The following is a 24,211-nucleotide window of genomic DNA, read 5'->3' as shown; positions in this document are numbered from 1 at the left end:
ATCGTGGCTAGGGTTGTAAGCGAACTGGACGTCTGGTAACGTCCGTTTAATAATGTTGTGTATGTTGAAATTCCTTGAAGAACGAAGAATCTAAAGCTTGTTTCTTGTAAAACACTAGAAATTTGTGGATTTTGAACTGCAAACCATTATTTTATTATGATTATATGTGTTTGGTTACTAACTTACTATGTTATTTTGGATATCATGTGGTGTAATATTCATTAGAGTTTATGTTACGTATTTTAATATGTTTATGTTTGTTTGTCCATTAACGTTAATTAGCGTTCATTGGTGTTTGTTTGTCTATTAGTGTATGTTAGTGTTCGGTTGTCCATTAGTGTCTGTTTGCGTATATGATATACTAATGAACGGGCACGGACAAACTCAACTCCTTAATGAACAGACACGAATTTTCGTTCAGTAAAATGATTGTGAACCGTCCGTTTGTCCGATAAAAGCTTAACGGACAACACGGACAAGGTCTTGTCTGGTTCGGTTCAATCTGCTTACATCCCTACTAGTGGCGGGACAACAACTATCAAGTGGTGGCCGGTGATATGGTTCCTGGGAGAACACCCAAGCCAAACTATGTAATCAATGTGAGCTCGGTTAAAACAACATTGTTAGACAAGAATGAGACAACGATGCTTTTCAAATTAGAAAGTTGTACAGTCTAAATAAAAAGAAAGTATCCGTACTTAAAAAAAATTAAGTTTCAACTACCTGGGCATTAGCAAAAGTAAAATTGCACTAATTTTGACGCTATTTTACTAATCACGTGAAAATAACGTTAAAAGTGGCGGAAGGTTAATCAGGCATCATGTGGTGGCGTTGATAGCCGAAAGACAAGGGCACATGCACCAATCAGCCGGTGTCCCGATGATTGAGTGTTATGTGTCTTATGTTCAAGGCTTGATTCAAAACTACTATCGAGCCGGGGGTCTCACCGGAAGCAGCCTCTCTATCCCTATGGGATAGAGGTAAGGCTGTCTACATCTTACCCTCCTTAGACTCTACCATAGCATTGCTATTGGTGGGATATACTGAGTACGATGATGATGATGAACTACCTGGGCATTGTTATTGTTTGGAGAGTTGGTATAATTAGTGGTTCAAAATTTTAGGTGTGTTTATTAATTTGTTACACAACAAAAAAATGTTACATCATGGTATACAAGTGTGTGGACCAAAGCTAACCAAGAGGCACTTTTCAGTACCAAAAGATACCCAATTTTAAGGTGTATAATAAACGGTTGTTTTCCGGTTGACTAGTTTAACATGTTTAATTAAATTGGTCATATTCGGGTTGACATGTGTAACCCGTTTAGTTAAACTGGTTAGACCTGTCAACCCGTTTAAAATTATAATAAAAAACTTATTTCATAACGTTAACTTGCCAACCATATTAACCAATTTATTACAACCACCAATCTGTTTGACCTCTTTAAATTCGAGTTACACAGGTCGTGTTCGGGTTACACAATTTTAATTGTGTCCATGTTAGAGCTGATGTCTTTAACAAGCATAAATATATGAGTTGTGTTTGGGCTATCTTCTATTTATTCAACAAGCCAACTCAACACGCTTGACACCATACACAGAAGTTTAAAACATGTAGATGTGTTAAGCCCGTGTTATCATTTATCAGTAACATACAAAGGTGGTTTAATATCAACTGTTTTATCTTCTACTCAGAATTAAGGTTATGTGCATCAACTTGGGAGTAACAAAGAACATGTGTCTTTGTCAACAAAGTTCGGAATCATGCGATTAAACTTTAACGTGACGCTCGATGTTTAAATAATTCTTGAGTAATTGTTTCGATACAGGTACTGTCCCACGCTCATCCCTACCTAAGACTGATTATTTGAAACACACATTTAACCGAGTTGACCCGTTTGACTCGTTTACTCTGCACTACACACAAGATCACACACTAAGTCAAAGTTTAGCAAAATAAATGTTATGTTATATGATCTTTAGTTACAAGTTACAACAGATGTATAAAGATATACAAAAGAAATACAATTTATATATATGCATAAGTTAGTATTCTTTTCCATTAAATTTCAGTCAAAATTTACTTTAACAAGCACCTTGATACCATATTGACTATAACTATAATTAAGCCCTTTGGTGGAGGTCAGTTTCATATAAGTAATTATCTCATGTTCAATCACTTGGACTCTTTAAAAATATCTATAAAAATCATTAGAAAGTATATAAATATTATTGTTTTTTTGTAATATATTTTTTTAAGTCATTCCCATAACATTCTAACACTCTAGCATCGAGTGATATTACTGATTGAACATATCTTATTTTAAGCCAAACCAATTTAATCCAATGTAAACACATGCTACATTGAACAATATTTGATTAATGAGGCATATGCACACTTTTGCAAGATTTCACTTTTAACTAGGGGTGTCACTTCTTGACACGACCCGAAACTCGACACGAAAAAATATAGGTTTTGGGTCGGTTGACACGACCCGTTTTCTTGAACAGGTCAACTCGAACCTGACACGTTTAAAAAATAGGTCAACCCGAACCCGACCCGTTAGAAAGTGGGTTGACCTGTTAACCCGTTTAAAATTTTTAGAGAAGTTAATATTTTTCTTTTAGAGAGAAGATGTTTTAAATTTTAAAGTTAAATACTTAGTCTATTGATTTTTCATATATCAATCAACTTTTAAAAGTAAAATATTTTGTTTTTACCCTACTTATATCTACTTTTTACTTCTAATAATTTCATTGTATTAGTTCTAACTTGTATATTCTCTGGTTATCTCATTCGTTTGCTCTCTTGAGCTAAATATGTGAATTTAAGTTTGTTAATTGAGAATGAGAGATAAATACACAAAAACAATTAGATTTATCACAAATTATTAACAAGTTTTATATGAACAAGATTTATTAATTGTTTAGTTTATTACTAAGTCAATAGATATTACTCATATTCGTATATGAATGTAAAATGGGTTGACCCGAAATACAACCCAAACATGACAAATTTAAATGGGCCGACACGACCCAACACGAATAAAAATATGGGTTGAGATCAATGAGCGAGCTACCATGCCAACCTTCATTATTTAACACACCAAAACACCACAACCGTCTTGTCACATACACGTGACCATATAGTCCACATGACATACACCTCGTGTCAAATATTATTCAGACATACGTATCTAAAAAGACACGACTCGAACCCAAACCCGAACCCTATTTCGTCGCTGAACGAGCCACATACCCATACCATTCATCAGATGGTATCCAAACGTTAAAATTAAACGAAACCGCCTGTATACTATACCCGTACACGTCTACTCTCTCAGGCTTCCACCCATCATGACCACTTCTATACAAATACAAATAACATACATCATACATACACGGCCCGGATACCTTAAACGTATCCGATGAACATCTCTCGAACGTCCGTGATGACGAATCATCTATCGTTGGTGCGTAAACCTAATCATAAACTTCAATTAGCCATGTAAACGAACCGAATGAACACAAACACTTAATCAGCTAAATATTTGTGTTCATGTTCGTTCGTTAAAAAATGAATATGTTCGTGCTCGTTGATTTAAAATCTACACGAACAGTTCACAAATGAACACATGTAAACAAACACAAACAAACAATTAGGGTTGTAAGGGAACCGGACGTCGGTGGAAGTTCGTTAATGTTTGTTCGTTTAATAAACTAAACTGACATGAACAAAAAAATTTCATTCAGTAAGCTGACGAACATGAACAAAAGCCGCGTCATTCAATAGTGTTCATGAACGTTCAGTAACGTCCATCCGACCAGTAACGTCCGTCCGGTAACTAATATAATGTTTTGGTATTATGTTAAGTGTTAAGTATTTTTGGATATCATGTCAAAACCTGATTGCCGTACACATCACCGAAGGTGAGACTGATTTGATCGTTGGTGTATCGAGTTGAAGAACAGCTGGTTGTGATCTTAACAGTATACGTACAGGTTCGTGCATTCTATATATTATTATTAACAAAAATGAAATTAATAATGATAATAATAATAATAATAATAATAATAATAATAATAATAATAAAGTACCTGGTGATTAGTGGTGTTGATGTTGAAGTTAGGGTTAGTTTGAGGTTTTAGAGTGATTGATGATCTGGACTGGGATGTGGAGAATAGGGCAAATACAAGTAGTAAATAGAGTGATTTCATCATGTTTTGGTTTGAGACTGGTGTGTTTGTGAGTCATATCACTTTATTTAAGTTTCAAGTATATCTTTCTTTACAGAATTTGAGTTATGTCTTGCGAGGTTTCAGTTCGAATCACGAGCTAACCAGGGTTTTCAACTTTTCATCCTATCGTATGTTACGTCAGAGAATTATGTTCTTGTGACAGCTGGCGGTACTGTTCTTCCAAGCCAAACTCTGAAGATAGTGTGGATTACCCGGCTAAGACAACATAGTCTGATCAGAGTGAAGTAACGAGGCTTTTCGAATTAGGAAGTACGATGACCTAAATGGAAAAAAAAAGAATGTCAGGGTTTTAAGAAAAAATAAATTAAGTTGCAACTACCTAGGCATTGTTATTTGGAGACAATATAGTCTGACAAAATAAGACAACGAAGCTTTTTAAATTAAGAAGTACAGTAACCTAAGTAACCTAAATGTAACAAAAAAAAAAAAGGTTCACGTTTAAAATAAAATAAAATTAAGTTTCAACTACCTAGGCATTGTTATTGTTCTGGAGAGTTGGTATAATTAGTGGTTCAAAATTTTAGAAGTGTTTTATTACAAAACAAAAAATAATAAGTTATGCCTACAGACTGCAGTACACAAAAGTTTCTTACCAAGTGTTTCATGTCAATGGGAAGTAAATGGAAATGGCTAGATCTTGTTAACTTATTAATTATTAAGATAAATGTTACATCGTGCTATACAAATGTGTGGACCAAAGATAACCCAAGAGGCACATTTCAGCACCAAAAGATACACCTTCTAAATAGTTTAATAAATTGATATTTGTGTTTGAGTTGACATGTTTAATTTATTTAATTAAATATGTTGGCTTGTTAACTGATTTAAAATTAGAATAAAAAAATAAAGATATGTATATTATAAGGTTAACTTGCCAACCATATTAACCAATCTATTACAAGCGTCAATGTGTTTGACTCGTTAGATTAGTGTTACATGATTTGTGTTTGGGCTATCTGCTATCAATCCAACCAGCCAACTTAACACAATTGACACCCTACACGGAAATTTAAAATTTGTAGATGTGTTAAGCCCAAGGTTATGAAAGTCTCTAGTCGCTAGTCGGACGGTGGAATGGGGACTATGGATTAATCGCATCGGACTTTAATGTATAGTTTTCAGTTTTATATAAACAAATACATTTTTATATGTAAATTTCAGTGTTCGGAATCATGCGTTTAAACTTTATCTTCTAGTCAGAACTGAGGTTATGTGCATCAATCTGGAAGTAACAAAGAACATGTGCTTTTGTCAACAGTGTTCGGAATCATGCGTTTAAACTTTAACGTGACGCTCGATGTTTAAATAAGTTCTATAGGTATTACAGTTCACAAAGAATCCTTCTTATGAATCAAAGAACACCAGTTAAAGCTGATTAAGATTACAACTCTAACAATAACTCTTTTTGCAGCATTTACCACAAAGAACATATGATATAACATTGAATTTTTAAACCATATAGCCAATATTTGCATAATAATGTATAGATACATAGAAACTTTTAGATTTACATCGTGCCCATATACATTGCGATGTTTATTTAACTTAAGATTGCGCGTGCACCAGTTGTCTTAGAGTCTCTACACACTCGGATAAAAGCTTGTCAAGCGAATTGGCAATGAAGACGAGTTTTTTATTATCTCTCTGCATAAATGACAAGCTAAACAATTCCCCGGTTTTCTTCCTGTGTTTCTTGATTATCTTCAGGAATCCTGTTTTATAAATCAAATAGCTAGTACAGTTTATAAACATAAAACAAATAATTATGATTATTAATATATTATGCATTTTATGAGCTATATATAATATACCATCAAAGTTGAGTTCATGGTAGTGAAGGAGCAAAACTAATTTATTATGGAATTGCAATAGATCAACTATCACTCGTGTCGCATCTTCGCCACTATCTAAATCAGCCACCTCTGATTTCAACTCCTGTATGTTTACTTACAAAGTTAAAACAATCAAAATGACACATTGATCATATTACTTTTGATATTGTTTTTTTAACCTGGAATATGTTCTTGTATTCTTCTTCCTTTTTTGAGAAAAAGTCATTCATCTTTACAAGCTCATTCTTGAGTAATCGTTTGAAACCCTCGTCACGGCTCTCGGGATCCATTAAATTCAGTTGCTTTTTCAAGTTTTTGTATGACATACATTCATGTTCCCATTCTGGCATGATGATGGATATCTTGATGCGAAATCGCTTTCCAAATTTCATCTTTAAATTCTTTTATTTTCTAAGGTATTTCTCTAAAGTAGATGTGTTATCATTATCATTTATGGACCTAGACCCGAGCTCCGTCAAAGCATATTCTAATATTATTCGCGAATCATACCGTGCTCTTGGTACTTTTGTTACGCTAATAAAATGGTACTTAGTCAATATATTCGACGTATATGCTTGGTTAGTCATAGTTATTGTCACCGGGAAGATTAAACATTATATTATGCATAAACCAATGGCGGTTATCGATAATTCCTAAGACTGGTTAATAGAAATAAACATATAATCCAGTTGACCTGTTTGCAACTGGATTAATATGTCATCGAGGCTAATCTATCACCAAGTTGAGTAGTTCAAACTTTACTCGATTTGGGCTAATACGTCACCGAGGATTAGTGTGACACAAAATTATGAATAGAAATGTGGTTTTGAAAGATAACACAGCACATGTGGGAACAGTTGAAGAATATAATGTATGTTGAGTTAGCATCTCATTTGTCTAGATCTATAAAACTTTATACAATAAAGAAATAGAAAGCTCAATGTTGAGATAATCACATATGGTGTATGTGCCCCAATTTAGCAACTAAATTGACAGTCTCTTAAAAGTGTTTTAGAGTATTTTCTCAGTTTATTTATCTTTTATATGCATTATATAGAATTGTTTTTTATTAGCATAGGTATAGTTTTTCGTGTCTTAAATACACGAAAATTTTAGCCTAAGCTTGTTCTGTGATCGAGGATTAAACCTAAGTTAGTCGCGATTATAACAAACCACTAATATTTCCATTGTAGCATATGTGGCTTTTAGTCGTTCTCGCGCCTTTCTACTAGTCACTACCTTTTAGTAGCTTGTTAGCAGTGTTGATGATGACGAGTCGACGACTTTATATACATATATAAATGTATGTATACACTATACACACAGACACACACTTTATGGTGTCTTTTTCATTTTCTCACAACATCAAAACATTATGCATAGGTTGGGTATTACAATGCTAGCATCTTTAGTTTATTCCTATATTGCTCCATCTATATATCGTAAAATGATGTTACATATTCTGAAAGCTATAACTATTATTGCAATTTATTGATGTGCCTAACTTCAATAATCTAATAGACAAAATGTATAATTATATTCTCTAATGTGTAGTCTTTAATTGTTCTTGTCATTTTAATTTATGCAATATTATTGACAGAATATACACCTCTTCTCATAATCAACTTTTTGTTAAAATCAATCACCATTCTCATATCCATTTTCCATATTACTTTGATTTATTTAAGTATTTTTCATAACTGTATGACTTAAGGTTGCATACTTTCTTATTACTAAAAATTGAAACATAAAAGAAGGTAATAATATATATATATATATATATATATATATATATCTTAACAAAAATCTTATTGCAACAATATATAGTATTTTACAAAATACATGAAAGTATGAAACCATATGGAGAGTAATGCATGGAGTAATACAATATGGTACACACTATGTGTCATAATTTAATTCTGTTGGTTGGTCCATTAATTTATATTAAGGAGTTCCTCAATCATTTGCAATGCAATTGCATCCTCTTCATCACTACCTCGCCCGGGTGGTTCCGACATCATCTCGGGCACAAGAGTTTCGGTATTCTTCTTTCCTAGCTCAACGGTCATGACCCAATTAGACTCCGAGTGAACACCCGCTCGTTTCTGCCACACGCCGATGTGAGAACTCTCGTTATCTAGCCGAAGGCATGTGAGAGACGGCGAAGGGGACTTGCAACATTTTTTTAATTTAGCACTTAATAGAGCTGAGAGACCGGTAGCGGTAGATGATGGAAGTGGAGAGCTTGTGGTGGCATTGGTGGTCCCGGTCCCATCCCCGTGTTCAGGTGTTTGATCTTTGACTACTGGGAAATTCGTCTTGGCATTTCGACCGCTCATTAGAACGGCCGCCTTATCATAAGCTCTAGCTGCTTCTTCCGCGGTTTCAAATGTCCCTAGCCACACTCTTCTTTTCCTACATATGAAAAAAAATTTAGATGATTAAAGAATAAGGTATTACATTTTGGATGGTCACTGCCGTTGAAAAATGTAAAATAAAAATTTAGTGCGTGTGAATTAAAGGTGGGGGTGGGGGTGGGGGGTGGGGAGGGGGGGTTACAATAATGGGTGGCGAATCTCGGAAACCCAGGAGCCCCAGCGGCGTTGACGGACGCCTCTGAACTTCTTGGTTTGAACCATTTGTACTAGTGAGAAAGAGGAGACTAGAGTGACTTAAGCATAAATGTGAGGAGAGTGTGGTGTGAAATATAAAGGGGTGATTTATGTACGGAAATGGTGTATGGGAGTACAAAATATTGTTTTTGGGTGTAATAAGTTTCAGTATTAACTAGAAAGTAGGGTGGGTTAACTGTTGATGTTGAGAGTTGAGACAAGAAAACACATAGGAAAGTAGTTGTTCCCAGATAAACACTAAACACTGTTATTATATAGTCTAGACTAGTATCAAATTGTTAACAAATTAATTTGAGTAAAATATTGTTTCACATTACAAATTTAATGATAAAAAATAACTTTGTACACAAATGACAAATAATTAAGAGTACTTATGAGTAATGTAAGTATTTTCAACTAATTATACAACGATCAAAATGGAGTTTATATATATATGAAATATCGATACTTAAAATTGTGTTTGAATTAAACTATGAAATCTACGAAAGTTGGAAAAGAAATAAGTACAGAGAACCTTAAAGCGATATTATATAATTGTGAGTATTCTAAAATATTGTTTACCTAATTGAAAGAACAAGAGACCCTAAAAAGTGGTTCGTGCCATAACACTCCCGCCCTAACATTTTGATGGCACCCGTCATAAAGAAAAAAACGTATATTACAAGAATCGTATAAACTATGATAGAGTCTGAGATTGTAAGAACCCGTCATAAAGAAAAAAACGTATATTACAAGAATCGTATAAACTATGATAGAGTCTGAGATTGTAAGACGTAAAAAAAAGACCTGTATAACTAAATAGTAATATTTTCATGATAGTGTCTTACATTGTGTATAATAAAATAAAGATATAACAAGTATAGTTTATTAAAGAGAGATGGGGATAAAACAAGGCCAGCTTTGATGAGTAGATTTCTTAGAATGGTGTGTTTGTCGGTGATGATTTAGCTCTTCACTTTCTTACTCGTTAATCATGTGGTCCTCTCTTCTCTTTCTCTCCTCGCTCCATTTATTAACTGAAGAAACACTAACCGGACCCCGGGCAGATTACTGGTAACCTGGGGGTTGGAGAGATGTTTCCCACGAGGGGTTAGACCCTTGGAAGATGGTTCTTCTGATAACCTGCAAAACAGACACCGTGAGCTCGTCACTGAGAAGGGGGGGGTTCCTCCTTGTGACCACCCTCCGGCGTGAGAATCAGACTAGATTGCTCTTTAAATATAAAAGTATATTAAGAGATTGCTAGAGCAGATATCAGGTATAATATGATGATAATGTAGTAAGATATGATAAGATGAGATGGTCATACCATTTGTGGTATTTATAGCCGAAGGTAGGTTTCCAAAGAGGTATGGCCGGCTGCAACAGTGTTCCTGTTCCACCAACAGTAGCCTACGCACGTGCCCTGCTGGTAGTTGGTGGGTAGGTAGCGGCTGATAGTGACCAGGCCTGCTGTATACTATTCCTGTTCCACCAAGTGACGGCTATGCACGTGGTATGGCAGTAGTTGGTGAGTAGGCAGCGGCTAATAGTGACATACAGTGCAGGAGCATGCTGCTCGCCATACTGTTGTCAATAAGCTGTCGTATCTTTAGTCAGATCTTTTTCCCATACCTCGTCAGGTACAGTACAGAAGATCTTCCTGTATCGTACGGACTGGCTTATTTGGGCGGGAGTATTCCCCCTCCCGCCCTTGTGCGGGATAGTTCCCGGCTTCGCTCATTCCTTCAGGTGACACTGAGTGATTGAGAGCTAAGTGCCTTGTGCGTGTAGCCCTGCTGCGCGGGTGGCCTTCCCTGATGGCTTGTATCCGAGGCTGCGGGGACAGGCGGAGTCCTTCACCATCGGGAGGCATATCCTGCGGGACCAGCTCGCGTACTGCGCGTAAGGACGTCACGTCTCTGAGCATGGTTGGTCCTGCGGATCCAGTTGGTTTCTGCGCAGACGTCCCTCTTCAAGGTGAGTCTTGCGGGTCCAACTAGGCTCTGCTGGGACCTACCTCTTCAAGTCCCCCCAGTCCAATGTTCTTCTCATGAGTGTTTAATAAAGTGAGGTGAACTTTTGGACTTTAAGCAGAGGGTTTTGAAAAGGGTTTTTTAAGGTTTTCCATGGGGATTCTTCCCGCGGAAGTCCTTGTCACTTGCAGAAATTCCCGAGTTTCCTGCTTGGTCTTTGGGTATGATGCGGGTAGGCTGTAACCTCCTCGCAAGTCAGGAGCGTTGAGTCCCACTTGTGTGGATTCTCCATGAGGTTTTGGTAGTTTTGAACATAGTGATCAATTATGTTAAAACCACCAATTCCATCCTGGAGCTTCAAACAACGTAGTTCTCGACGTTCCCGCTATGCGGGGATGTTATTTCCGTTTCCGCAAGTATTGCCCAGAAGATCCTTCTTGGTTTCAATTCCCAGCGGAGCGCTAGGTATGTGAAGGGTTTTGCCTTTACACTGTACCTGCGCTCGTCTTACGGTTACTTTACTTCCAAGGTATTCCTGGCGTCAATTCCCTGCGGGTGCTAGGTATGTGAAGGGTTTTGCCTTTACACTGTACCCGCACCCGTCTTATAGTTACTTGGTTGCCGAGGTACTTGGCTTCAATTCCCTGCGGGTGCTAGGTATGTGAAGGGTTTTGCCTTAACACTGTACCCGCATCCGTCTTACGGTTATTTGTTCGCCAAGGTTTTCTTGGCTTCAATTCCCTGCGGGTGCTAGGTATGTGAAGGGTTTTGCCTTAACACTGTACCCGCATCCGTCTTACGGTTACTTGTTTGCCAAGGTAAGGGGTATTTTCCCGCTTACTTTTTAATATTTTTAAATTTTGAATTTTTGAAATTCGAAAGGTTGGTGGAAAGATAGGAACAGTCCAAACCTCTGAAACGTCGTGCGACAGTTTCTTCTGACTGTGTCAGGACGTGCAGGAAGTTATGGTGACGTGACATTATATGGTCATTTCAGACGCTTTTTACGGCGCGTGGGCGCGATTTTTCGGGCGCATGGCCGCGAAATTACTGGCACACGTCCTGTCAACAGCTGTTGCCAGCCTGCTTTTTGCCACGTGTCATAGTTTCATTGCACCTTCGATTTCTCTCTCCTCCGCATTAAATTCACCGTATTAATTGCGATTAGTATATAAAGGGGGAGAGGCCTCTTTGTAATCCACACTTTCACCTTTCTTCTTCTTCTTAGTGATTTCCGGCAAATACTCCCATTTTCAGGCAAGCATTTTCCCGAAATCACTTTCTTCTTTCTGCAAAATGTCTTCCCATGATGCTGAAGCTGTAGCCGACGATAAGAGTACTGCTGGCGAGTGCCAGTGTGCTCTACCTGTCGATCAGTACCGGTATATCGTCAGGAAATTCATGCTTGAGTCTCTTGAGCCTGAGTTTCCTGAATCCCACCAGACTGTGTACGATGCCCCCAGTGGCAAGATCGGGGTATATGCTGCATTCTTTGTCTATGGGAACCTTAGGTTTCCTTTGACAAAGTTTATGTACCGTGTCCTGGAGAGGCACGGTGTGCACCTGACCGAGGTGCATCCGATGGCGATTGCCAAGATCCGGCACTTCGAGTGGGTGTGCCGGATTCTGGGTATTGAGCCCTACGTGGACCGCCTGATGACCTTCTATACTTGGAGGTGCGTCCAGGGGTGGTACACCCTGACAACCCGTATTAAGGGTTTGAAGATCTGCGTGACCGAGCGCAGTCTCCGATCGTGGAAGCGGGAGTTCTTCTACATCTCTGCCCGCGCCATCCCCATTGCCATGAAGTTCAAGAAGGGTCAAGCGCTTCCGAGCCTTCACGCTTCCAGCTACCAGGAGGCGGAATGGTTCGCGAAGATATCCCGGGTCCAATCTCCGGTTTACCGGTTTGCGGAGTCCGGGATGGTGCTGCTGGGGATGAGCCGGGTATGGAAGGTGGCGTCTCGGTTTCCTATCCTTCTCGAATACGGTTTGAACTCTATTCCTTATGGTATGTCTTGTCTTTCTTGCTGATATTAGTTTATTTTCTAACTGTTTCTTTTCTTTCAGAGTGGAATAATTTGGAGTCGCTCCTGTTCCCGCGGGAAGCTGACGGTCCCGTGCGGGTGGGCACTCGTGCTCTGGACGACAATGAGTTGCCCATCCTGGAGCAAACGGCGGATCGGTTTGTGGAGGTCTATCCGCCGGGCCAAGAGATCCTGAGCCACCGGCGGCCAGGTAAGGCGATATTCTATCCTCAACCCCTCAATGCTGTACCCGCTGCTGGAAATCCTTACATCCTGTCTTCTTCTGAGGAATCCGCAGATGGTCCTCCCCTTGTGCGGAAGAAGAAGGCTGCCGGAGGGAAGGGAAAGGAGAAGGTGGCCTCCACGGCTGATCCGGTGCTTCTATCTGACACCGAGTCAGATAGTGAAGAGGTGGCGGGGAACCCCGGTGGTGAGAAGACCACTGCTCCGGAGGCTACGACGGTTACCTCCGGAGAACCAATGACGACGACGGTGACCGGCGTCAAGAGACCGGCCCCATCGGGCTTGTCCCCGCCCCTCCGTACGTTCAGGCTCAAGAAAACCCGTAAGTACAAACATTCTTTTTGTAGATTTATCACTTCATAAATTTATTAACACTTATCTTCTTGTGCAGGCGTGGATGTTGACGCATTCCAGGGTGAAGTACCGAGTAGTACTTCGCCGATGACGGTAGGCTTGGTCAGCCTACCTGAGGCGTCGACCCAGGCGCCTGCGCCTGGTCCCGCTGGTTCAGTTGCTCATTCTGAGCCGACTGTTCCAGCCGAGTTTACGCCACCGCCAGCCGTGAGTGCGATTTTTACGGCGTCCTTCACCGAGCCGGCGGTTACGATTGCTGCGGATTCTGCGGCAGCGACTGCGGCGGCTGCCACCATGCCCCCGCCACCGGCACCGATGGCCGGCCCATCAGGTACGCATGGGAGTACTCGCCAGTCCTTGCCACCTTCCCATCTGCCTGACCTTTTGGATGGGTTTCCTTTGGGTTCAGGTGATGGGTTCGGCGGTTATCGGCCTGTTATAGACCCTACAGGTGCGTAGGGTTCCTTTGGCCCTTTTTAACTTATTTTTATCATCTTTTCCTAACTGCTTTTTTGTTTTTTGCAGTGTCGGATTCCAATGAAGTGTATGTTCCGCGATGGAACATACGCCGAGGAACAACCCTTCGCACCCCTGTGGAGTGCGTGGAATGGGCTCGCCACGCTGCTCCCCATGGTGCGTTGGGGGAAGCCATGGCTAGCTACCAGGAGGGTAGGCTAACCAATGAGCTTCGGGTTCTCCAAGCCCGGATGCAGCCGCGCGTCGAGCTGCTTTGTCGTGAAAACGACAAGTTGAAAGCAGCTCGCGCCAAGGATGCATCTCAGGCGCGTGCTCTTCGGGAGGAGAACCAACGATTGACCGCAGCTGCTGCGGAGAAGGAGAAGGCTTTCAAGGCCCTCGAGGTTGAAGTTCAAGCGCGACTCGAGGCCCGCTCCAAGGCTGCCCAAGCTGTTAACGAACAGCTTCGGCTGGCTAAGGAGACTGCGAGGAACGCGACTGAGAGGGCTACCAAGGCTGAAGCCGTTGCTGAGCCTTTACGCATGGAGAACGAGGAGCTCAAGGCCCAATTAGAGGCTCTCCAACGTGCTCATGATGCCTTGGCCATGGAAGATGCCAAGAAGCTCCAAGAGATCCTGGACCAGAGGGGCGTGCTTGACCACACAGAGCGGAAGCTTAAGGGCGTTGAAGAGGCTGCTGCAAAGGAAATGCAACTTGCCAACCTCAATAAAAGCGAAGCCGAACGCGCCTGCACCCAAGCCCTGGTTGCCAAGGAATGGCTTCTTCGAGAAGCGTTGCCTCAGGTATTTTAGCTTTACGTCTTCACGCTTTCCTTTGTACATAGAAAAGATGTTTTGACACTTGTATTTTCTTTGTAGGTTGTGCATCGGGTCTTCTCAGAGACATCCTATGACGATGCTATGAGTGCAGCTCTTAATGCTTCTCACGAGGATGGGGAACGGGCTGGCTTCCTGCTTGGTCTAGGGTTCGTTGAGAAAGGCTTCCCGCCTTCCAACTTCCCTTTGTACAATGTTGACACTGAAGCCATATATGACCAAGCAGTAAACCAATATGCTGCCTTCCCGCATCCAGTGGTGGAGAAGGTGAACCAAGTAGCTGCTGCTGATGATGGGTTAACTATCCTTAAAGCTTTCCTCGAACCGGCCCGTTCTGATGGAGCGGGTCCAAGTGGAGGCGGCCCTGAGGCTTGATCCCGAAGATCCCTTCCCATTGCTAGGATAGTCTTGTACGGATGTATTTATTTTTCTTTTCGTAGGCGGGTAGTTACCCGGCCATTCTTGTAATAATTCATTTGTGAAATATAAATCTTTTTGCGTATAAGATTGTTATTTCCTTCTTTGGGTTCCTTGCTTTATAAACTTATGACTTGCATACTTAGTTTAAATTAGCAATTTTCCAAGTGTTTAGAATAAGTTAACCTGTTGAACGTGGTTGATAATGGGTTAAAGTTTTGCTTCCTCTTTCGTGATTGTGCGGGTAGAACCGTCACTTGCACTTAGTAGGATGGCTAAACTTTAACCTTCATCTGACCTGCGTGTAGGTTTTCCTCATCTTTTGAGGATAAGTTAACCTTTGAACGTGGTTGATAATAGGTGTGAAGTTTTGCTTCCTCTTTCGTGATTGTGCGGGTAGAACCGTCACTTGCACTTAGTAAGATGGCAAAACTTTACCCTTATCTGACCTGCGTGTAGGTTTTCCTCATCTTTTGAGGATAAGTTAACCTTTGAACGTGGTTGATAATAGGTGTGAAGTTTTGCTTCCTCTTTCGTGATTGTGCGGGTAGAACCGTCACTTGCACTTAGATGGCAAAACTTTACCCTTATCTGACCTGCGTGTAGGTTTTCCTCATCTTTTGAGGATAAGTTAACCTTTGAACGTGGTTGATAATAGGTGTGAAGTTTTGCTTCCTCTTTCGTGATTGTGCGGGTAGAACCGTCACTTGCACTTAGTAGGATGGCAAAACTTTACCCTTATCTGACCTGCGTGTAGGTTTTCCTCATCCTTATGAGGATAAGTTGACCTTTGAACGTGGTTGATAATAGGTGTGAAGTTTTGCTTCCTCTTTCGTGATTGTGCGGGTAGAACCGTCACTTGCACTTAGTATGATGGCAAAACTTTACCCTTATCTGACCTGCGTGTAGGTTTTCCTCATCCTTATGAGGATAAGTTGACCTTTGAACGTGGTTGATAATAGGTGTGAAGTTTTGCTTCCTCTTTCGTGATTGTGCGGGTAGAACCGTCACTTGCACTTAGTAGGATGGCAAAACTTTACCCTTATCTGACCTGCGTGTAGGTTTTCCTCATCCTTTTTAAGAATTGTTTTGAACCGTTCGACGCGCGGTTGTCAATAGGTTAGTGTTCAGTTTCCTTTAATGATTCATGCGGATAGACCGGCACTTTCATTTAATGGGATAATTGAACTCTTCCCCTTCAACTGACCTGCGTGAAGGTTTGCCACGTTATTGGGTTCGTGTGGGTAGGACCGCCTTCCCACGCAACGACTTCACGTAATGTGTGCCGTCACCAGTGTTGCATAGTTTAACCGTTCGACGCGCGGTTGTTGATAGGTTTTTGTTCAGTTTCCTTTAATGATTCATGCGGATAGACCGGCACTTTCATTTAATGGGTGCTGAACTTTTTCCCCTTCAACTGACCTGCCTGAAGGTTTGTCACGTTATTGGGTTCGTGCGGGTAGGACCGCCTTCCCACGCAATGACTTCACGTAATTATGCGGTGAAAACCGGCATATTAGTGTTCAGAAAAGTATAAATGTAAAATCATCAGCTTCGATGTTCTTAAAGAGAATCATTTCCATTAGAAGTGGCTCTTGGCCTTTTCTTTACAAATTGGAATTGATTTACATGCAAACTGTGTAAATGAGCTCCCTTCCATGTTGTTGGGATGGGAGTGCCATCGAGCCGATACGCACCTGGTTCGGGATCTCGTTCTTTACGCAGCATGTAGTCTCGATATTGAAGCTGGAATTTTGATTCGTGTTTTCCCCAGCTGGGGTTCTACACGCACCCGCTTGCTCAGCCTTTATTGCGCCACGAGGTGCGCGAGCGTCCCATCTCTGACGAATGCTTCAACCATGTCTTTTACGTCTGTGCATTCTTCAGTGTTGTGGCCTTTTGTCTTGTGAAAGTCACAGTATTTGCTCCGATCAGCATCGTGACGATGTCGGATTATTGGAGGCTTTGGCCACGGGAGCTCTTCAGTAGCGAATATCTCAGTGACGCTCTTGGTGAGTGGCGTCCATCTGGAGTTCCGGTGCGGAAGTACATTATCCCTTCCGCCCAATCGATGTTGCAAGCCGGATGAGGTGTCAAAGTTTACCCTTGACTGCCAAATGCCTAGCTTCCGCTTTTTATTTAATCGGGCGGTGAGGACGTTGTCTTCTCTCATTTTCTGAGTGTAGAGGTTTGTGCTCTGGGGGAGATCTCTACCCAGTTGCTTCTCCGTTTCCGCATAGCGTTTTGCTGCTGTCATGATGACATCCCATGTGGATGGCATGCCATCTTTACCCGTTAGGGTGCAGATGAGCTCTGGGTCATGCGCGCCCTGGATGAAGGCAGCGTGAACAAGATCTTCGCTGATATTGCCCAAACTTAGCTTCTTTGAGTTGAAGCGAGTGATGAAGTTTGGCAGAGATTCATCTTCTTCTCGTATGCATTTGAGGATTGTCCATTGCTCCTCGGTATACTTCCGTTGCTGGCTGAAGTGTTGGCTAAACTTCTGCTGGAAGTCTGCCCAGTCGTAGATGTGATTGACCGGTAGACGATCAAACCAAGCTCTAGCAGCCCCAACAAGCGTCATTTGGAACATGTAGCACCAGGTGGGTTCCGTCCAATTGCTGACGGTTGCCCCCGCTATGAACCTGTTCAAATGATCGTCTGGATCAGATATACCGTCATATGTGCCTATGTTAGGCATTTGTTTGGCACTCTTTGGGGCGATTGCTTCCGCAATGTCTCTTGCAAACTTGGACGTTCCTGCATTTGCAATGTTTGGTCTGAACGTTTTGGAGAAGTCTCGTGGACTTCCACCTGTGCTTTTTGGTTTGAAGGCTTGTCCAAAATGCCTTTTCGGTTGGGATTCCATTTCCTTACGCTTCCCTTTTGCCCTATGGCGAGGGTTCGCGTCGGAGTCGGATTCCTCCGAGTCATCCAAGTAATCTTCGAATTCGTCAGCCTGTTGGACGGAACGCAAGCGTTCGTCCAACTCAGCCTGGAATTCCTTTTGTCGTGCCTCCGCCCATGCCTTGACTTCATCGAGAGTTTGGCGGGGGAGTCTTCGTTTCTCAACCTGGGTATCAGTGGATCCTAGTAGGCGATCATTTACTGCACTTGCCCCAGCCTGAGTAACTGGGGTAGTGTTCGTAAAATTTACTTCACTTGCCCCGGCTTGGGTAACCGGGGTAGTGTTTGTAAAAACTGTGTTACCGGTGTTCATCCCAGTAGCTGGGGTTGTGGTTACCGGAATTTCTCTAACCATCTTTTGTAGAAAGTTTGAAAAAACTGGAGATAAAGTTCTAGCTTTATGCACGGATGGCGCCAATGAAGAAACACTAACCGGACCCCGGGCAGATTACTGGTAACCTGGGGGTTGGAGAGATGTTTCCCACGAGGGGTTAGACCCTTGGAAGATGGTTCTTCTGATAACCTGCAAAACAGACACCGTGAGCTCGTCACTGAGAAGGGGAGGGGTTCCTCCTTGTGACCACCCTCCGGCGTGAGAATCAGACTAGATTGCTCTTTAAATATAAAAGTATATTAAGAGATTGCTAGAGCAGATATCAGGTATAATATGATGATAATGTAGTAAGATATGATAAGATGAGATGGTCATACCATTTGTGGTATTTATAGCCGAAGGTAGGTTTCCAAAGAGGTATGGCCGGCTGCAACAGTGTTCCTGTTCCACCAACAGTAGCCTACGCACGTGCCCTGCTGGTAGTTGGTGGGTAGGTAGCGGCTGATAGTGACCAGGCCTGCTGTATACTATTCCTGTTCCACCAACTGACGGCTATGCACGTGGTATGGCAGTAGTTGGTGAGTAGGCAGCGGCTAATAGTGACATACAGTGCAGGAGCATGCTGGTCGCCATACTGTTGTCAATAAGCTGTCGTATCTTTAGTCAGATCTTTTTCCCATACCTCGTCAGGTACAGTACAGAAGATCTTCCTGTATCGTACGGACTGGCTTATTTGGACGGGAGTATTCCCCCTCCCGCCCTTGTGCGGGATAGTTCCCGGCTTCGCTCATTCCTTCAGGTGACACTGAGTGATTGAGAGCTAAGTGCCTTGTGCGTGTAGCCCTGCTGCGCGGGTGGCCTTCCCTGATGGCTTGTATCCGAGGCTGCGGGGACAGGCGGAGTCCTTCACCATCGGGAGGCATATCCTGCGGGACCAGCTCGCGTACTGCGCGTAAGGACGTCACGTCTCTGAGCATGGTTGGTCCTGCGGATCCAGTTGGTTTCTGCGCAGACGTCCCTCTTCAAGGTGAGTCTTGCGGGTCCAACTAGGCTCTGCTGGGACCTACCTCTTCATTAACCAAAAGCTAATGTCTTCTACTTTCATAGTTATCACTCCTCTAGCTTGCCCTTTTAAGTAACAAAACCAAGCTTACCTTGACCACGATGTTTTTGTGGTTTTTGCCCGTCGTTAGTGAGCGAATGATTGTATTTCTTGAGTCTTACCGGTGATGAGTTAGTCCTCTTATAAGTTTATAATAGTACGAAGCCAGTAACTCGTAATGTAAAATGGATGGATAGGTGGGTTGCTTAGACGCCACACGGGTTTCAAAACACGGGTTTCAAAAGATAACTCCGTAACATTAAGTTCCTATTAATTTTTGTGCGACTAACAAAAGTAATATATTATTAATAAAAATCTAGCAAGAGACTTGACCTAACAAAACATATAAGTCACAAGAGTTACAATGTAACAAAGAAAGAAACTACCCTCCCAAACAAGGCAAGTTAAATCGTCTCAATCCTCCAAAGTTATTTTTTAAACTTTGGCCGAGGGTCAAGTTATTCTACAAAGGGGAACAAAAATGAGAACGATGAAAAAGATTTGTAGCCACACAAAAAAACTTTTCCAATTCAGCTCGTCACAATGGGATACATCTTCTTTGGAAAAGGCAGAAAATGTACTATACAAAGACTTGTTCCCTATCCAACAATCTAACCAAAACATGATAGGAGAACCACTTCGAAGGGCACCTTTTATCGATTTATTTAGGTCAATTCCTAGATTTTGAAGGTGAACTGATATTTTTTTGTAAATTTGTTTCCAATGCCCGGTTTGGTATACCTTAGCTAAACTAAAACATCAAGATCTCAAGTTATGGTGAATACTCCAAATTACCGTCCTCCATAACCGATTCTTTTCTCTATAATTTACCATCACCAGTTCGCTAACATGCTAACATAACAAGATTTGCATCCCAAATTGCGTGGTTCCGTCTAAACCAGTCTACGTCACAACTGCAACTAGCGATACAATCTTATTACTTTGAGGTGATGAGATTATGATTACATATATAGTAATATAGTATAAAGGCTAAACAATTAGGATTTCACTAATACTAAAATTTAGGACAAAAAAAAACACTCTAAAAAGTTTGCTGGGAAATTTGGCAAGTTACTAAATTCCCTACTTTTAGCTGAAAATAAGAATAGGGTTAGGGTCAGCTGTCACACACTTAACATGTGTTACACAATTTTAAGTATGTGCAGGTCAGGTTTAGAATTTAAAATATGAATATGGACGTGTTTTGGTTGAAAAATTGAACCCACCAACTCATACACATCGACTTGCCAACCTGACATAATTCACATCCTTATTTAAAATATTAATAGGTAAATTTGTAAAAACTTTAATTTGTACATTTTAACCTCATGAACGATATTCTAAACTCGGTGTTTATATAAATGCAGGATCACATGGTTTTTGTTGCATGTGTTTAATGTCTCAATAAATCAAATGTAAAGTTGAATTTTGTGTTTTTTGTACAACTTTATAAATTTCTTGCTTTGCTACCGTTCTTTGTCCGTTATTAATTGTTTTGGGTGCTTTAAAAAAAGAAATTCGACGATATAAAACCGAAAACCTAAAAATGAATTGAAGATAGCTACAAAATTAGAGAAGATGTTAAAAGTTATATATCAAGTTTAAAATGAATCAGGTAAGTTTGTCAAAGTATTTATATCATTTTAGTTAATAAAATAAATATAAATATAAATATAAATATATAAATATAAATATGTAACCGAACCAAACATTCATATCTCAGCGAACATCTAACATTGTTGTTGATGCTAAGTACATGTCTGCCTCATTTGTAAATTAGAGAATACTTTGTTTGCATTAAAATTAAAATTAAAATTATTGAAGGTGAAACAAAAAAACTTTTATGGCTTTATATTATTAACTTATTTTATGAAAAATGATCATAATGATATATATATGATAACATGGATGTAAGTGTTTGGTTTGGATGAAAAATTAACTTATTTTACTTTTATGTTTTTGTTTTGTAGTCATATAATCAAGAGTGCTAAATGAGTCGTGTTTGTAGATTGACGGGTCTAACTCGTCAATGTTTTATTTATAGTCCTATAATCAGAAGTGCCAAATGAGTCGTGCTTGTAGATTGGCAGGTCCAACTCGACAAGTACATGAAAATCGTATTAGACATGCGAACTCGAAAACAACATTTTATGGGTTGACACAAGCATGACTAATTTACACAGATATTTCTTTTTTTTAATCATGTATTAATACCTTAAGTTAACAAGTTTATAATAAAAAAGTATACAAATGTATGAAAAACAACTACATTGTAATTATGAAATCTTTCTTGTACTTTTAATTTTTGGCATAGCACAAGCTTTATATATTGTAACATAAAACCTATGAAATATAAATAAACCGATTAAATAGGTTAACCCATGAACCTACCCACTTAGCATAAAATGACCCGTTTAGTTAAACGTGATAAATACAAAATTGGGGGCCACTTAAGAAAGTACAAAAATTAACTGTTGTAATCTTATTACAAACCTATGTTACTTTATAGTTAGGCAAAAGAGTGGACAATAAAATGGCAAATAATGGGCCAAGGACCCAGTTACTAATGAAGTTTGTAAATAAATACAAAATGGTATATTTAACTTTGATGTAAAAAGTTTATTGCATAATTAATCATTTTGAAAATAATAGTAAAAAGTTTATTGCATAATTAATTATTTTGAAATAATTATAATAAATTAATAATAATAATAATAATAGTAAAAAAGTTTATTGCATAATTAATCATTTTGAAAATTGTATATTTAACTTTGATGTTACAAGATATACTAATCTTGTCATGGGCCACATGCCCACATCAATCTCTTGTAAGAGTTTTGTTTGGTTCAATATGCATATGACAATTACTTTGATCAAATGTAGATTCAAATCTAAACTATACAAGTCTAATGAAACATCCTTTACTATATAAGTTGTTTTGGGTAAAAAGAATAAAGTTTATTTGTAGCTTTAATTGAGTATACTAGGATTATAAAGTCTAGCATAGGTCTATTTAAGTTATACAACATATACGAAATATATTACTCAAAACTTACTAACTTATGCGCGCCTGAATGGACTAGCATCACTCATCAATATCATCACTATGTCACGGCACTACCTAATTGTCGTCGCTACAACTTAATCATAGAAGTAACTAGTAAGTATCAACTTTAACAAAAAGTTTAAGATAAATGTGAGAATGAGATAAAACTAACTAAACAACATGCTGCGTTTTAAACGAATTAAATAATCTTCTAGGTGTTTTTAATCACTTTTGGTTGTATAATCCAACCAAACATTCCCATCTTAGTCAACATCTAACAATGTTGTTGGTGATAAATACATATCTGCTTCATTGGCAACGTTTTTAATTTGAAAAAAAAAAAAAAAAAACAATACGTCTATATAAAATAAACTTTTTTACCAAATTTGTGTACTTTACAGAAAAATAGTATAAAAATATACTGTCAAATGGATGTTAAATTATCAATGTTTGGTTTCACTTAGGGTCTTACTAGCATCATTAAATTATTGAAAAAAATGTATGTTATTATAGGATCTAATAGGTTGCCGTACATTAGTAATTTCGAAGAGTGGATCAAAATCAGTGACGGATCCAGGAAATTTTCTTACAGGGGTCGGAAAACTTTTTAGTCGGTATTCAGTTAACCATCGCTACATAATTATTTTCCGATCCGGTTCAGCCGGCCGTGTCAAGTAATCGGTATTTAATGTTTTGGTCCGGTTGGGCCCCTCCGATCGGCTAGAATCGGGTCGGCTCGAGTAATATAGAGAATAGATAATCAAACAAAAAAAAATACGTGAAAATTCATTAGAAATGCATAAATAAAATGTCATATGTTTAAAATTGTTTTTTATGGGTTTTCATTTTTTAAAGCTTAACAAAAACATCATATAGTACGCATGCATTTTTTAATAAAACAAATTCAACTCCGTTGAAATTCTCATCACCCATTTGTTTAAGCAAATCAGACTTCACGTAAAAGTATTTTCGACGTTTGCGGTTGCGACGAGTAATACGAAAGCTAGCCTCAATAAACGATAAACCAAATACAAATGAAGTTGTTGAGCAAGCCAAAATATGTTGAAAGTCGAAACATTTTCTTTGAAGATTAAAGCTCTTATAATCCGTTGAATTCACCTAACAAATTACTTACGCCATTGTAACATATTTTAATAAGTTAAATGTATTTTGGGTTGAGAGTTTTGGGCTTGGACTTAAAACTTAGGAATAGATTGATTGGACATTTGGGCTTAAATTTGCATTAAATTTGTTTCAATTAAAGTCAAATTTAGTTATTTATATACATTTATATAATTATAAATGTAAGTATGTAAATTTATTTTTTATATGGTCGGTCTCGAATTTCATGAGGTCGTTCTCGAATTTTCACATGGTCTTTTTGTCGTTCTCGAAAGTCCACATGAGTCGGTATCAAATTTTATAGGGGTCAGTCAAGATTTTAACGTATATATACCACTAAATTTTTTTTTCTCACAGGGGTCGGCTGACCCCTCTACTCAAAGAGTAGGTACGCCCATGATCAAAATTTAGCTAAAGATATGGTTTTTGTTGTTTTGGAGCTAACGGGGACACTCCCGGCACGCCCAGATAAATTATGACACTTGCTAGTGTCGTCCAAGCTTATCAAATTTTGATGTCATTGAGATATATACATACAAAAGATATGGTCTAAGCAATTAGTTAATTATTAATCTTATAAATATTTACATACAAAAGGGGTTAAACAAAATAAATGGCAACAGCTTGCCATATTGAAAACTATATACTTTGGTTTGATATTAAAATATATATTACTCCTGTCATGGT

The 24,211-nt window shown here is 39.5% G+C and overlaps 2 protein-coding genes across 2 annotated transcripts; both read right to left on the bottom strand.

Moving 5' to 3' along the window:
- Window positions 1-5,718: 5,718 nt before the first annotated feature.
- LOC143539345 (SPX domain-containing protein 2-like) lies at window positions 5,719-6,496 on the bottom strand. The gene is made up of 3 exons (XM_077032681.1): window positions 6,272-6,496; window positions 6,072-6,195; window positions 5,719-5,972 (listed from the first exon to the last, which is right to left on the bottom strand). The coding sequence occupies exons 1-3, from the start codon at window positions 6,482-6,484 to the stop codon at window positions 5,806-5,808; spliced, it is 504 nt and encodes a 167-aa protein (XP_076888796.1). The 5' UTR covers window positions 6,485-6,496; the 3' UTR covers window positions 5,719-5,805.
- Window positions 6,497-8,026: 1,530 nt separating this feature from the next.
- LOC143539344 (ethylene-responsive transcription factor WIN1-like) lies at window positions 8,027-8,937 on the bottom strand. Its single transcript, XM_077032680.1, has 2 exons — window positions 8,652-8,937; window positions 8,027-8,507 (listed from the first exon to the last, which is right to left on the bottom strand). Exons 1-2 carry the CDS (start codon window positions 8,729-8,731, stop codon window positions 8,027-8,029), a joined length of 561 nt encoding a protein of 186 aa, XP_076888795.1. The 5' UTR covers window positions 8,732-8,937.
- Window positions 8,938-24,211: the final 15,274 nt, after the last annotated feature.

Source organism: Bidens hawaiensis, unplaced genomic scaffold (assembly GCF_021521415.1).
Source record: "Bidens hawaiensis isolate Kalapana, Puna unplaced genomic scaffold, B.hawaiensis_p1.1 tig00011861_1, whole genome shotgun sequence".
NCBI classification, from domain to species: Eukaryota; Viridiplantae; Streptophyta; class Magnoliopsida; order Asterales; family Asteraceae; genus Bidens; species Bidens hawaiensis.
The sequence above is the reverse complement of the archived record's forward strand: the minus strand, read 5'-3'. Positions and strand labels throughout refer to the sequence as shown.